Source organism: Podarcis vaucheri (assembly GCF_965113315.1).
Source record: "Podarcis vaucheri genome assembly, chromosome: 1".
NCBI classification, from domain to species: domain Eukaryota; kingdom Metazoa; phylum Chordata; class Lepidosauria; order Squamata; family Lacertidae; genus Podarcis; species Podarcis vaucheri.
This window is the reverse complement of record NC_138759.1, coordinates 45,575,235-45,589,902: the sequence shown is the minus strand read 5'-3', so window position 1 is coordinate 45,589,902 and position 14,668 is coordinate 45,575,235. Positions and strand designations below refer to the sequence as shown.

The window sequence follows — 14,668 nt, the reverse complement described above, 5'->3', positions numbered from 1 at the left end:
AAAAATCATCAAAGCGTAAGAAACGCAACCCACCTGAATCAAAGATGAGGAATTCAAATCAGATTTGCATGTGTAAGCAATCAGCTTTCCAGCAGGAGAAAGTCCAGCATAAAAAGGTAATCCTTTCTTCCTCCTCTCCCGTAACATGCCAGCTGTTAAGAATGTGATATTTTCTGTCTTTTTGCATGGTGACAATCTATTATCAGAAGCCTCCAAAACAGAAATATGAGCCTTTTCACCCTTGTTTTGACTGGATAGCATGGAGATTTTCACCCGGGAGGAAAAGACAGGAGCGTTCTTCTCATCCCACGTTTTGGTTTCAGATTCTAGATCAATAACAAAATTTCCTACTTTAAGGGACTTGGGCATCTTACTCTTGACATGCTGTGACAGGATGTTCAAGATCTCATTGCGATCTTCCTCCCAGTTGCAATCAGAAACAATCTCAATTAGTTTGGTTGTTCCACCTCGTGTAGTATGATGTACATATGAAGTTGATGGATCCCCAGCACTACAGGAAAACCACCAGGTTTTATCTGGGGGAAAATGGAAACAGGTTTCTGTAGTGTTGCAGCAGCAGAGGAAACCAAGCAAATTAAAGACTTGGGCAACATTTCCTAATTAACAATGCCTAATTAGTCCCCATGTCTAAGAAGTGGGCCCTGTTCTCCACCCCTTGTCCTCAATGAAATATTTCTATCTGCCAGAAAGGTACAGTGGTTACATTATCATTTCTTACCAAGTTGCAACACTATCAGTTTCAAAGGTAGAATGGCCAAAAATGTATCAAAGGGCTGGGGAACCTTTTGCAGTCCTGGGGCCACATTCCTCTGTATGGTATCTTGCAGGGGCCACATTCCAGTCCTGAGCAATGTCAGAGGCAAAAGTGGGCTGAGCAATGGATGTGACTCAAAACCTTTGCACACTAGGCTACATTTTAGCTATGCAAGTCACAGATTTCTACATATATCTTTCCAATCTTGGCAAGCAAGAGACATCACCACAGTTCAAGGATATGTGGGGGGGGGGCAGCGAGGGAAGGATGTTTCTGTATGTCTCTGTGTGTATAACTGTAAGTAATCAAGAGTGCTTGGGTCAATCTCCTGAGATGTGGCACAACCAGTAGCATTTTAACATAGGCAAAACAAACGACTAAGCCCATCTTTCTCAAACAATAGGAACTTGAACTACTCTTCTGAACTCACTTAGGTATACCCCTCCACCACAAATGCTTGTTCCACAAGCTGTCCTGGGAACACCAATAGGTGTTAAAGTACAGGAAATGAATTATATAAGCATGCAGAGACCCTGAGCATAATTGATTGTAAGCATTCCACTGCTGTGAAAAAAATAATCTATGGTCATAATCTAACAATGACATTAGAAAAGAATGTGATAGCCTAACACAGCACATGGGGAAACATTCAAAGACAGCAGCAGCTCTTCCCTGCTTCTCTTCTTCCTAGGTTAATGGGAATGTGGTCATCCCCTTATAACATTATGGATAAATTGGGGGAGGTGGGTTAACCACCCAGTTCCCTTACTGGAACACTTTCCAGCCCTCTGTTATCCCACTGCAAGGCTGCCATGCCTGTTTATTTGAAAAAGAAGGAGTAGGTTCAATTGTCAACTGGCCAAAAGAAAGGCTTAATGTATCGCATTGTCACCTCCCGCCTCAGAATGTCTACGAGTCCCACACTCATCACCTATCCTGAAAGACCTACTCCAGAATTTGGGAATCTGGGGACAAAGTTCATGTTTTTAATTTTACCTCCGGGCTCTTTATCATCTTCCAAATCAAGTGGCTGGGGCTCAGGATCATGCTCCTGGGAAAAAGATTTAAAAGAAGAGGAAAAGATAAGACGGGGGGGGGGGGAATCACATTTCCAATAATAATATATATTTAAATACAGAGTTCAAACCCCGGAAACAAATGATGAGAAATATGGCAGTTGTGCAAAGTTTTTCATCAAAGAGCAGAATACCAGGCATGGCTGGACCCCATTTTTTGCCATATGACTACGATATATGGATGCCTGGGAGTATGGGCAGAGAATGTTATAATGTTTCTTGCCAGCTAAACTCTAAAAATACCCACCCCAACCCCTCCCATCCCCTTGTGGCTGATAATAGCTCCAGAGGGTAATCTCCCTTTAGTCTCAATACCAGCCAATATGTGGGCAGGGAAGTGAATGCACCTTCCGCAGGAAAATAGAGGGAAGAAAAATGTTAAACCTCTCCCAGCATTCTGCAATAGCAATGAAAACCCTATCTTCTATTCATTGTTCCTGCAGCAGGGGTCAGCACACTTTTTCAGCAGGGGGCCAGTCCACTGTCCCTCAGACCTTGTGGGGGGCCAGACTATATTTTGGGGGAAAAGGAAAAAAAAAACGAATTCCAATGCCCCACAAATAACCCAGAGAAGCATTTTAAATAAAAGGACACATTCTACTCATGTAAAAACACACTGATGCCTGGAGTGTCCGCGGGCTGGATTTAGAAGGTGATTGGACCAGATCTGGCCCCCGGGCCTTAGTTTGCCTACCCATGTTCTACAGCATAGTTTTTATTTATTTCTTAACTCTATATATTGCCCTTCCTACCCAAGGAGCTCAGGGCAACAACCAAATCTGTGATAAAATATTTACACATATTTAAAACATTCAAAGCATCTAAAAACTTTTAAAATATTAAACCCAGTAAAACATTTATAGATTTATGAACAGATCATGGGTCTGGTTAGGCTTTAAACAGAAAAGGTTTTCTGTAGGTGTCTAAAACAGTATAATGAAGGTGTTTGTCTGATGTCATTATTTTTTACTCAGAGTGCATTAATAAAGGAAATATGAGGGCACAACATTTTACCTTTTCAATGTGTTTTTCAGAATTCCAAGGGCACGTCTGTTGCTGCTTTTTCTCCTGTTTTTTACGATCATATATCCGAACACGAGCACAAGTCATCATGCTTTCAAAATATATATAGACAGGGTCCTTATCCTCTTCTCGAATCTATAAACCAACATAAATGGACATAAATGGAAAAGCCTCACTGTTCCACCATTCCCTTTATCCACTTTTATCACCAAATAACCTAGACAAAATGCCAAAGGGAGCAGCTAGATAAAGATTATGGCAGAATCCAGCTGGTCCTCTTAGTGATGGTGCTCCAGCAGATGTTCAATAACAAAAGGGTGGAGGTGATTTCCTGCCAATTCCTCCTCCCACTGTAGCTCCTAATGCCCCCCGACAACTGTTCTGTGGGGCTGCAGGGAGGAAATAAGTATAACCTTCCTCCCTTTGTCCATTAGCAGATGCCTCCATCTGTTCAAAACCCCTTGCACAAGGGTACTATGTGGATACAACCATATAATGCTTCTGAGAAAATATTTCCTCTGTGCAAGGAATTTAACATAGGACAGACAGTTAAGTATATTTCACATACTTTATCTGCTGGATAAAAAGGGCTCTCTCTAGATCAGAGTTTCCCAAACTTGGGTCTCCAGTTGCTTTTGGGCTACAACTCTCATCATCCCTAGCTAGCAGGATACTGTTAATTCTTCACTTTCCATTCCCCCATGTTACCAGTTCGGTACACTCCCAATATGTTGGTTCACGTTCCCATATTAGAATTAAAGAACAAATGTATTGGGTTGCCTTTGCCATAAACAAGTGGACTACTCCTGATTCACCTTCAAAATCTCATTTCTTTTGCTTACCACTGGATTGGGTCTAGGCGCATAAACTCGTGCTGATTTGACTCCACTGGTAGCAGGTTTGCCTTCACCAGCTGCAGGTTTGCCACTGGGTGTTAAGACCTCTGGGACAGGCGGCATAGATTTTGCTGGTTCAATAGTTGATGGTGTTGGGATGTAAACTGGTTCTGGATCCATTTCTCCATCTACTTTAACCCACAGTGGAAAGTTCTTAACAGGCTTTTCTGGCTCTGTACCACATATAGCTAGTAGAAAGATTTAATAATTTATTGTCTGGCAAAGAACACCTACTCTAATATAAAAATATCACACAAACATTATCCAATGAGAAAGATGACCTATTTTTTATATTATGGAGAAAGAGCTCCAAGCTTGAGTAATTTATATGCCCCTGGGTGAAAGGGAAGTTTAGGGCAGAGACAGAGAGATACACACAAAACCTCCTGGTCCTATGCATGTTATCGCAGATGCAAGCCCCCTTGTGCTAAATAGGTCTTACTCCCAGGTAAGTATGTAAAGGATAGCAGCCTGTCCCATTAATGCCAAATGAGTCCGCTGATTAACATGCACCACTAGTTTCAATAAAATTAAGTTGCAATTAGCTTTAGATGAACTGAAACCCATGTATACTGATATTTTAAATGTCTTATGGACAAGTTTTATTTCCAAATTCTCATTTGGTACTTAATTCAGAAACACACATAATTACAAACACCTACAAAAAGAAGTAGCTGCTTGCTATTGATTATACTTACTATATTCCACCTTTTTCTTCTTCTTCTTATCTTTAAATTTCAGTTTCTCTTTCTTCTCCTCTTTTTCCATCACCTCTTCCTGTTGTTTCACTTCACTTTCGCAATACAATCTATTCCTTCCACACAGAGACTCCTCCAGGATCTTCTTTTCCTTTGAACTTCCTTTAACTAGGACTACCTTTCTTTTTAGGCAAGCACAGCCAAACATACAGTCCGGCTTGCGGCAATGCGTAGGCTGACGTTTCTCAAGAGCTAAGCTAGAACAGATGCACCCAAGCCGGCAAAAGTCATTGTTGCATGGTGGTGCTCGCCTTTTGATTATTTGGTGGATAGGTTTGTTTTTTAGTGAAGCCTGAAAAATGTAGATACATAACTCTTCTCAAATCTCCAGATAAGTATCTGCATACATAATTACCACAATGTAGATTCCTGAATTACATGATACAGAATTATGTATGTTAATAAGCTACAATTCAGATCCAGAGGGAAGCTGTATTCAGTCAATTGCCACAAAAACAACAGCTTTTAAGGTGCTGCAAGATGCCATTGTTTTTGCTGAAATAGACTATCTGCAATACATAAGTCCAGCAATAATGTAGCCAATAGAATGGGGATGTGCATTTGACCAATGTAAATGTGACTGTATTTTTAATCAGAAGTGCATCTTATCTTTATAGTCATTAATCCAGAATCCAATATATGCAAGTGTAAGTCTGCTTTAAAACAGCTGCACTAGTTTCCAGTTATGGGGTGTTAGAGGAGGGCTGGTACCTCTGGTGGGGGACGTCATGCTCCTTCTGGGGTAGTTTGTCCACCTGCGCTCAGCTTTCACCTGTGGGTCCTAAAACCTGTCAGCATGCGACAGCGGCCACATCCCAGGAATGGCTTCAATTGGCCAGCTTAATCAGGTGACGGTAGCCAATGGGTCTCATACCCTTGGTGAATTAGGGGCTTTCCTCGCATGCAATTTGCTATTGCTCTGGCAAATAGAGCAGATGAGACCAATAATGGGTTCCATGATCAAGGTGGGTTCTGCACATGCTGTAGAGGAGTTAGGCTCATCAACCTGGGAAAGTAGCCCATTTAGGAGAAGGAAAACTCTGATCCTAAACCTGCACTGCCTTATGGGATATCTTTGCAAGGAGAAAAGGCTAAGGACTAAACCCTACACAAATCTGGAGTGGAGTCCCTAAGATGGTTGGATGGCACCTCGTACGCCTCTTTCAGGCAACTCCTGTAGCTAAGCTGGTACCAAACGTATTGCTCTGCTTTCCTTTGGACCACATCAGCGAAGCCAAGAGGGGGGTTTTGTTGTCTGGGCTGTCTAGGAACTCCATACACACTACTCAGGCTTGTGCCCTGGAAAGTCACTTCAGTAAGCCTAATGCAGTGATTTGACTTTGCTCCCAGAGGCACACCCCACTGTCTCGAGACAGACAGAGGCCAACATGTAGTTGCCAGCTCCTGGACCCAATTCACTGGTGTTTAAGACCCTAAACAACTCAAGTCTTTCAGGTATTTGAAGCCTATCTCCATCCCAACAGACCCTCTTGTGTATTAAGATGTTTGTAGTTTCGTCACCCTTAAGAGTGGAGGGAATGATAACCCCAGGGATGACTATCTCTTTGGCTACCCCTAAATTGTAGAAATCCCTCACCACAGAGGTATGTCTATTAACACCATTATTCAGAAATGGAAAATATGTTGAAGGCAAGTCACCGTTAAACTTTCATGAACAGAGTAACTCACCTGAGCAGTGAGTAAAGTAGACAGAGATAGGTCTGCTCGTTCTTCAGTAATGTAAGTCCGTGGTTTACCATCCCACAATGCGCAAACCTCCAAATCCATCAGCTTCAACTGAGTCTTTGATAAACTTGGCAAGCGATTACTCTGTTGCTGCTGCTGTGCCTGACGCTGTTTCCCCTGTACATTTTCTTCTGTGCCTGATGCCATGAGAGCATCTATCTCACTAATTGCTTGACTACTTGGCTGAGACTTAGTGACTTTCTCTTCCAAAGCTGTCAAGTTGCGTTTCTGCTTTGTTACAACAGGCAAACCTATTGTAGCCTTCTGGGGTGACTTTTCTTTGCCTCTAGAACCTGCTTGCTTTTTATTCTTAATTTTCTCTCTCTTCTTTCTAGAGACAGAAGGCACAGAAAGAGGCTTGAAAGTATAAGAGCTAGTAGTAGTAACACTGGATCGCTTTTTCAGAACACTATCTAGTGTCCGTACATAACTGGTGCTTTTAGTTGGAAGCTGGTAAACCACAGGACAACTGGATGTACTAGGAGAGAATTCCATGCTCTTTTCCATTAACTTCCCTTCATTTTCCAAATATTCATCAAGCTTGTCACTGCAGAAGGCAGATCGATTCTTCAAGGAGCCTTCTAAAATGCTACCTGAATAATCACATAAATCCATTTTCAATTGAGTATTGTCAACTTCATTATGATGTGTTTGCATAGATTACATTGGTAAAAGCTTTAGAAACTGATGTACAGAGTAGCTGTGGTAAGAAACATTGTCCACTATAGAAGCAGAAAGGTGGTGGTGGGGGGTTTAGTGCTGTTTCTGGAAGTCTTCCAGCTCTCAGAAACAGAAGTAAACAAAAGGGGGAGGCACGTTGTACACAAAAGCAAACTATTTCTCAATAAATGTCAAACTTTATTGGTGATTGTAATTTGGAGAGGATCCTTTCCTTCTTCAGGGGCTTATATAAACAATCATATCAACTCTATACATTGGCCCAGTTCATACAGAGCTCTAAGCCAAATCAAGGCTAAACACAAAGCAGCAAATATGTAGGTTTAGACAATAATTCTACCAGGTTACAGCTACTGATTAACAGTGTACTTAGGGGTTTTGTAGATGGAATAACCCAACTAATCCATTATGTTAAGTGACTCTGGGGTGCAGGTGTCTGGAGAGTTCATTTCCCCATTTCATTTGGCTCAGAGAAAGTAGCAGGAAACACATCCTAAATCTTACCTTCATTTTTTGAAGAACTATGTAACTTCCCTCGCCATCCTTTTATCTTTGTGAAGTCATTCGTCTTTCCAGTCCTGGAAACAAAGGGAAGCCCAGTATCTGGTGGGAAAGACAGTCAAGCTAGTTTTATGTGCTGCTAGGTAACAATTTAACAGATTATGCTCTTACAGTATATTTTTACATAAAGAGCCTTCAGAACCATTACCTTTAAGCACTGCCCAATCCTATGCAGAGTAAGGTGTTTCTAACTCAACTAAAATTAGTATGGTAAAGGCGTGCTAAACTGTACATAAATATTTAGCCTCAGTTTACCCTGCCATATGGGACCAAACAATTAATCGTAAATGCATCTATTGAACAGCAGATCTTTTAGGCAAAGTCAAAATTTCAGTGCTAACATAACAGTGAAGTGTTCCTGGTTTATTCTACCAAAACAGAAATGCTTCTTCTAAAGACATAAAGCTATCCTGTAACTCAAACTTGAAGCTTCATTGTAGTATTAAGAAAGATGGTGACTTACCATAAGAACTGGAATTGGTCCTTACGTTTTTCCACAATGTGTATTCATCAGAATAACTTAGTGGTAGCTGCACACCCAAATATTTTAAATCAATGCTCATTGTTGGGTCCACTAAGTTCAGCTTTAGTCCCACTACAAGAAGAAAATGCCATATAGAAATTATATACAGCATTCATAAATGCAAAGGTTGTACATACTTCACAGTGCTTACACTTACCTTCCCGAAGACTAGGATGTATCACTTGCTTGTATTTATAAGACTTCAACTCTTCCAACAATTCTGTTTCCAGCTGTGGTATTCTCTGACTGTCTGTGAAATACATATTTAAATTGCTTAGATATCTTTACCATTTCTGATTCACTTGACTAGGCATTATTTACTTTCTACCCCAATCCCATAACACACACAATACTCTTCCCCCAACAACTCCTAAAAGAGAGAGAGCAACTGGATGAGGGCAACTGCACTGTCTCTCAACAGTACAGGGTCAATGCCAATTGTTTCTCATCTCTCACCTCACTTAGTGCTCAGTATTTTAAAGTATTGGAGAGAGAAAGAACCTCAGACGCTGGACAACATGCTTAGCATTTCTATGAAACTTGCAAACCTCTTGCAGCAGAGACAGTGGACTTAGGGACACTGTTGAGTATTAATGTAAAAAATGCATTATAAAAATGTGACACCAGAGAGCGCTGTAGAACAGTGATCTTTTGCCTATGGGAAATTGCATTGGGAGCTACTTTCTAGTGTGTGTGTGTGTTTTTTAAATAGCGTTTTCCAGATCAGTGTAGATTCAGCCAGGGACAACATGCCAAAAAGAACTGGTCAGGGCTCATCCAGACTTCCTTTTGTGCCATGGAAAACCTGATTGCTATTTGCTCTAAATCAGCGGTAAAACGTGGTTTTCCCAGCGAAAGTGCTGGGACTAAAAGAGAGATGTTTGGAGACTTCCGGGTCAGCGCCATCGGTGAATGGCGGAGTTCCTCCGACCGGAGGAACTAGCTCCGTGAAAACTGGGTCTTCCCGCCGCGGCGAAGGCGGGGACCCGCTAGAAATCCAAGGCGGAGGAAGCCTGGGAATGTGGGGTTCGGCAGGGCACCAGAAGCGCCCCCCTACTCACCGGGAACCCCTTTTGGGGCGCCGGATTGAAGCGGGGTGAGTGGCGTGGTGCTGCGAACTGATTGCTACTTTCACGGAGTGAAGCCACACAGCCATTGCCGGAGAGCGCTGACTTTTTCCTGTGGACAATTGGTTTTAAAACAAGTACCCGTGAGTAGAAACGGAAAATTGGATCAAGAAATATCTTAATTTGGCATCGAAGCAGGAAGGTTCAAAACAGGAAGTCCGCCTTCCGCTTTTTGTATATAGACTAAAGCAAAAACTTCGTAAGCTAAAGCCTGGAAAGCTGTCAAAAAAGTCTAAATTTCCTTCATTCAGAACTACTGAAACCCCCTTGGAAGCAGGAGAAAAGGGGGGGGGATTTTGTTTAACCCCTGCAGGAGAGGGAGTGAGAAGGATGAGTTTCCACCGTCTCTAACCTGGGAACGGGGTGTCAGAGACAGAAATTGTAGGTTCATTGACTGTGAATGGAACATTTTGACAGATAATTAAAGAAGAGAAACAAGCTGATTCCAATGTTGCCTTTTGCATCTTAAAGAAACAAAATATCCGGAAAATATCTGAAAAACGAAAGTAATTTTCCTTTGTTGGACTTGCCTTAAAAAAATAAAAATAAAAATAAATGGATACAAATAGAAATTGTCTCCTCTAGAGGGAGCTTGTTAAATTGTTGCAGCAGTATACTTGAGGACTCAACAGCTGTGAGATTAAGACCATGGGAACAGTCTTTTCTGACCTTGCCTAAAGATGAGCTGGGAGGAAGATTGGGTGCTTGCCTTATGCAAGACAAGTGCCCTGTTGGAACAGATGCATGAGAAGATGAACTTGATGAATGAAAAAATGGATTTGACTGTTGTGGCTAGTAACTGTGGACAAACAGGGAACATTGATACAGAAATTATTCAGGGACCAACTCATGAATCAGTACTGACTGAGCAAGAACAGAAGATAATGGAGGAGGATGCGGTTGCACCTCAAATAATACAAATGGAGAGACCCGAGGCCCTACAGGAGCATAAGCCGCTGTCATTGAAGATTGAAGTTGGAATGGGCCAGGGGGAATCTGGTGTTGAGGAGGTTCCTAACTTTGGAGAGACCTTGAAATATGTTTTTAAATATTTTTTGGATTTTATCGAGGACTGTGGGGAGTGGGGATTGGGACTTTGGGGAACGAGTGGGTTTGATGAAGGAAGATGGAGACAATTCTGGGTTGGAACCCCCCAGAGAACTACTCCTCAATGAAAAAGGAAAGGAATTAAGAAAGAGACCAACAAAAGACAAGGAAAAGGGCAAGTATAAACAAGAAGAAGAAGAAATGCAGAAGGGACATGGAAGAGACTTAAGGGCCTCAGGCATAAGGCTTCCAGGTTGATGGACTAGATGGATTGGACAATAAGGACTGACACGATCCGAGACCAGTTGGATGAAGTTTGGAAGAAAATTTATAAAGGAAACTTTTTATTTAGGGAATTGGCTAAAAATTAACGAATATTAGGGAAAATGTTGGAATGAAACTATATGACTCTAGCAGAAATGATATCAGGAGTTATGTATATTTGAAAACTAAGATTTAAGCTTCAAGGTATTTTAGGGTAAGATAAGGTTAAATAAATTAAGGCAATTTGAATAATAGAATATGGGGAAAGATGGTAAGGATTTGCTGAGCTAATTATTAAGTTAAACTGTCAAGATAAACTTTTTAACAAAAATTGAGAAAGATGGAAAGAATTTGCTGAAATAATTAATTAAACTAGAGTACAAAAAGGGAGGTGTGAGGAGGTCAATGAAACAAGCAAATGGAAGTTATAGATATGTAATTTGGTTGTTTTCTTTTTTCTTGTGTTTTCTTGTGTTTTCTATTTTTCTTGTATTGTTGTTTCTTTTTTTTCTTTCTATGTATTACAGTGTTGTTTTTAATTTTTCTTTTTTCTTTATAACTTTGAAACTACTAATAAATATTATTTTAAAAAATAAATAAATAAAAGAGAGATGTTTGGACATGAAGCTTTAAAGTCCAAACCTGTGCCCAGAAATGTGGCAAATAAGGAAGTCAGGATGAGCCTTCAGCTCTGCTGCATTTGCTCGGCTTGGCAAATTTGAACATTAGACCACTTAGGGAGAAAGAGAAGTATCCATAGCGCCAAACTAGCTGAGAGTTAAATGATTCTCTGCATCTAACATGTAAGGTTTTTTGTTTTGTTTCTAAAGTAGACTGAACCAGCTGGGAAACTGTACACCTGATTTGGCCCTTAATAGGCCATTTTAATACTCCCATTATTACCTGGATTAATACATGCATCCAGTGAAGAAGTATGTATATTCTGCAATTCTTCTTTTTCACATGTAGTCAGAGAAGAAGTCTGAATATTCTGATTTTTTTCTTTTTCTTCCACTCTATCAACATTGTGGATATCCAGGGCTTCCTAAATGTAAAAAGAATAAAATATATGCATTGACAAAACACTATTCTAGGTTTATTCCAGAGACAATCAAAAGCTCCAGGTGGTGGGGAAATTGATGGTAGAGCAACTACTACATCCAGAGCCCTGCTGGCTACATGTGGTCAGGTCAGGAGCAGGGGACCCAATTCCCCACACTTGCCCCCTGCTTTTGTTTCTTTATTTTCCTTTTTCCAATGAATACAATTGTAAGGAAATTCACTATACTAGCACTAGGGCTGTTGTTTCAGGATTGGTTTTGGGTAATGTTGGTTGAATGGGGTGTCTTAGAATGTTGTAGATCTACATACCACCACCGTTCCCCAAACACCACATTTTGGTCCCCTACTAGCAGTCCCTAGAGGTTTCCGTATGTGTACCAGATTGCCTCTGGCAAAATGTATGTCACCCCACATGTGGATCTATTCTTCCTCTCTTCCACCCTGAAGACCCCTCTAAACTTTCTATCTGCTTCAAAGGTTTGGGGGACCCTCTGAAGCAGATTTTTGGGGACTGTAGAGGTGACAAAGATGAAGTCCTGCTGGGTGAAAACTCCACTCAAATACCACCCCTTGATAAACAGTGTTGCATACCACCCCAAGCCTCGGAGTCCAAATCATTACATTTGGAGCTAATAATCAAGAGTTTTATAATATAGAAAGCCACAATGCAAAGCTTAAGCAAACTCCAAGATCCCATGATTCAATGTCAATTAAGAAATACGTCTGCAGGTTTTTAACTTAATGGCTTTTATAATGTGACTTAGTACTTCTAACAACTTTAAATTTCAGAAATAGAATTACCTTGGATGCAAATGATACAAAGAGTACTCCGTCCACATCCTCAAGGTCGGGTTTAACATCCAAATGGATATTGCCAGGTCCGAAGGAGGCATAATTACTTGTTGTAATAGACTTTCTAGTGTATTTAGGTGGTCTTCCAACTTCAGAAAACCTTATTTTCCGTGGTCTTCCTCTTTTACGTGGGCCAGGCAACCTAACCTTTTGGTTACCAACAATACTCTTGCGGGAAATATGGTTCTTGAATGCATTTGTCTTCCCTCCTACTAAGTTAGCTAAAGAAGGGCCACGGTATGCAGTAGCCTTAAGACCACAGCTAGATACTTTCTTTGTTATGGTAAGACTGTTACAGGTTTCAGTATTTTTCCATCGCACATCTCTTGCCGTAGGTGATTTGTGTGGCACATTATTTTCAGATACCTGTTTTCTAGTTAGCATTTCCTCTGTTTCCAAAGATGTAAAGGGGCTGGAGACACTGTTATTTTCAAAACAAGTAGGCAAATAATCCAATGGATGACTCAAAGGTGATTCTGCGCTCCTAGAAAGAGACAATATGGCCTGTGAAAGAGCAGAGACCTTTACTGTATTCTTGGTAACTGAACAGGGTGCTAGATAGACTACAGGCAACTTTCCACTATCCAGTTTCAACATCTTTGCTTTGGCAACACCCAGCTGGTTGGTCTGTGGTCGCTTACGGGATTCAGATTCCATTTCCTTCTTGCCTACTTCCCTGTGATTCTTTCGCCGCTTCTCCAGGATGGAGTCAACTCTATTTGAATATTCTTCTGCCATGTTACGTGCTTCTTCCTGCTTCACATCTATTTCTTCCATACATACACTTGGCCCATAATCATAGTCATCTGCAGGTTCCTCTTTAACAACAACATTGATGCCTCCATTTGAGTTCAAAGGGGATGCCACATGAGAGTGACTCTGACAGGGACTTGCTATTGGACTAGACAAGAAAGGGGGGAAAAACAATTGCGAAGTAGTAAAAACAGACAATAAAAAACCTGAACAAGCAATATATCGCCTTTTTTCTTTAAGACAAATTTATACCATACAAAAATTAATATCTACAATTCAGACTATCAACAAAACACTAGCACCAAGGTGAGCTCTAACAAACTTTGCCTAACAGATATATCTACATTTAGGTCACATCCTCGTTTAAATGTTTTATTTTTCATTATTTATTTAAGGAAACTTTAACATACAATCTCTAAAGGTGGATAATCTTGAGAATACTCTAAGCACTAATTTGCACACATACACAAAATACGTCTCCTTTAAAAAACCCTATTATTCACAATGAACCAACAAGCAACTGTCACCTCACATTTGAGAGATTACTGGACCACATTAAATCACAATAGAGTAAGAACAGCTGACAGTCAGAAACACAGCTAAGCTACAGCAGACTGTAAGTTAACTATGTTAACAAATAACTAACAGTAACTCTTACAACTTTATGTACGCATTCAATTACAAATGAAGGTTTTCACTCCCCTCAGGACAACTAAACCTAGTTAGATGATCTAGGGCTTCATGTCCTGAGGATAGTGGGCCTCGTATCTTTCTTCATGCACTAATTTTCCAGTAATTAATTGTTATTGTTATAACAATACACTATACATATTGGGTCTTTGCTACAGAGCACTCAACAGAATGGCACAGTTAATTTTCAACTGTGTTTTCATCCAGACCTTCCTAAGTTTTGTTCCCCATGCGCTTTCTCTTCTCAACCCACATTCACTTTTGTAATGACTAGTTTTAAGCTTCTTTTAATCGTATTATGGAAGTAATTTTTTAATACCAACTTACTGAATAGGTGGCATGCAAATATGTTTTAACAGAATATCCTTTCCAAATAGTCACTAACATCCTGCTTTCTGCCTCAGTATTCACAACTGGGATAGTGCAATTACTTTGAATTCAGTGCAACAGCATATTGCTTAAAACATAAGGTTTAGAAAACTCTTTTGTAGCTTTTACCAAATGCATAGGCTTGTTTCATTTATTTATTTTAATAATAATAATAGTTTTATTTCAGTGCTTAATTGTTTTTAACAAGGGCTTTTTCTATGTTTCTAGCATTTCTCGTTTTTAAATTTATCCGCTTTCAATCCTGTTGGGGGAAAAGGTTAATTATTATTATTTATTCAAAATATTTATTATTAGTGATGAGAAAGCAGTAAGAAAAATCTACAGTAAATCTGCTTTTGTGCTGTTCTCAATTTAATAATCCATTCCAAATAAACCAAATTGTTATTTCCATACACTGCCCTTGATTTTTTTTATTTATTTTTTTTGCCTCATATTATGTGTTCTGCT

General features: G+C 40.2%; 1 protein-coding gene across 4 annotated transcripts in view; it reads right to left on the bottom strand.

Moving 5' to 3' along the window:
• The window catches only part of LOC309541330 (MAX gene-associated protein-like), a 41,997-nt gene that overhangs the window by 18,600 nt on the left and 8,729 nt on the right, over positions 1-14,668 (bottom strand). For all 4 annotated transcript variants that reach the window (XM_082239101.1, XM_082239098.1, XM_082239099.1 and 1 more), the window contains exons 3-13: positions 12,338-13,289; positions 11,378-11,519; positions 8,194-8,286; positions 7,977-8,108; positions 7,457-7,555; positions 6,218-6,867; positions 4,469-4,820; positions 3,717-3,958; positions 2,866-3,009; positions 1,772-1,826; positions 34-536 (exon numbers count right to left, since the gene is read on the bottom strand). In XM_082239101.1, coding sequence (XP_082095227.1) covers positions 34-536; positions 1,772-1,826; positions 2,866-3,009; positions 3,717-3,958; positions 4,469-4,820; positions 6,218-6,867; positions 7,457-7,555; positions 7,977-8,108; positions 8,194-8,286; positions 11,378-11,519; positions 12,338-13,289 — 3,364 coding nt within the window. The remainder of the gene's footprint in view (positions 1-33; positions 537-1,771; positions 1,827-2,865; positions 3,010-3,716; positions 3,959-4,468; positions 4,821-6,217; positions 6,868-7,456; positions 7,556-7,976; positions 8,109-8,193; positions 8,287-11,377; positions 11,520-12,337; positions 13,290-14,668) is intronic.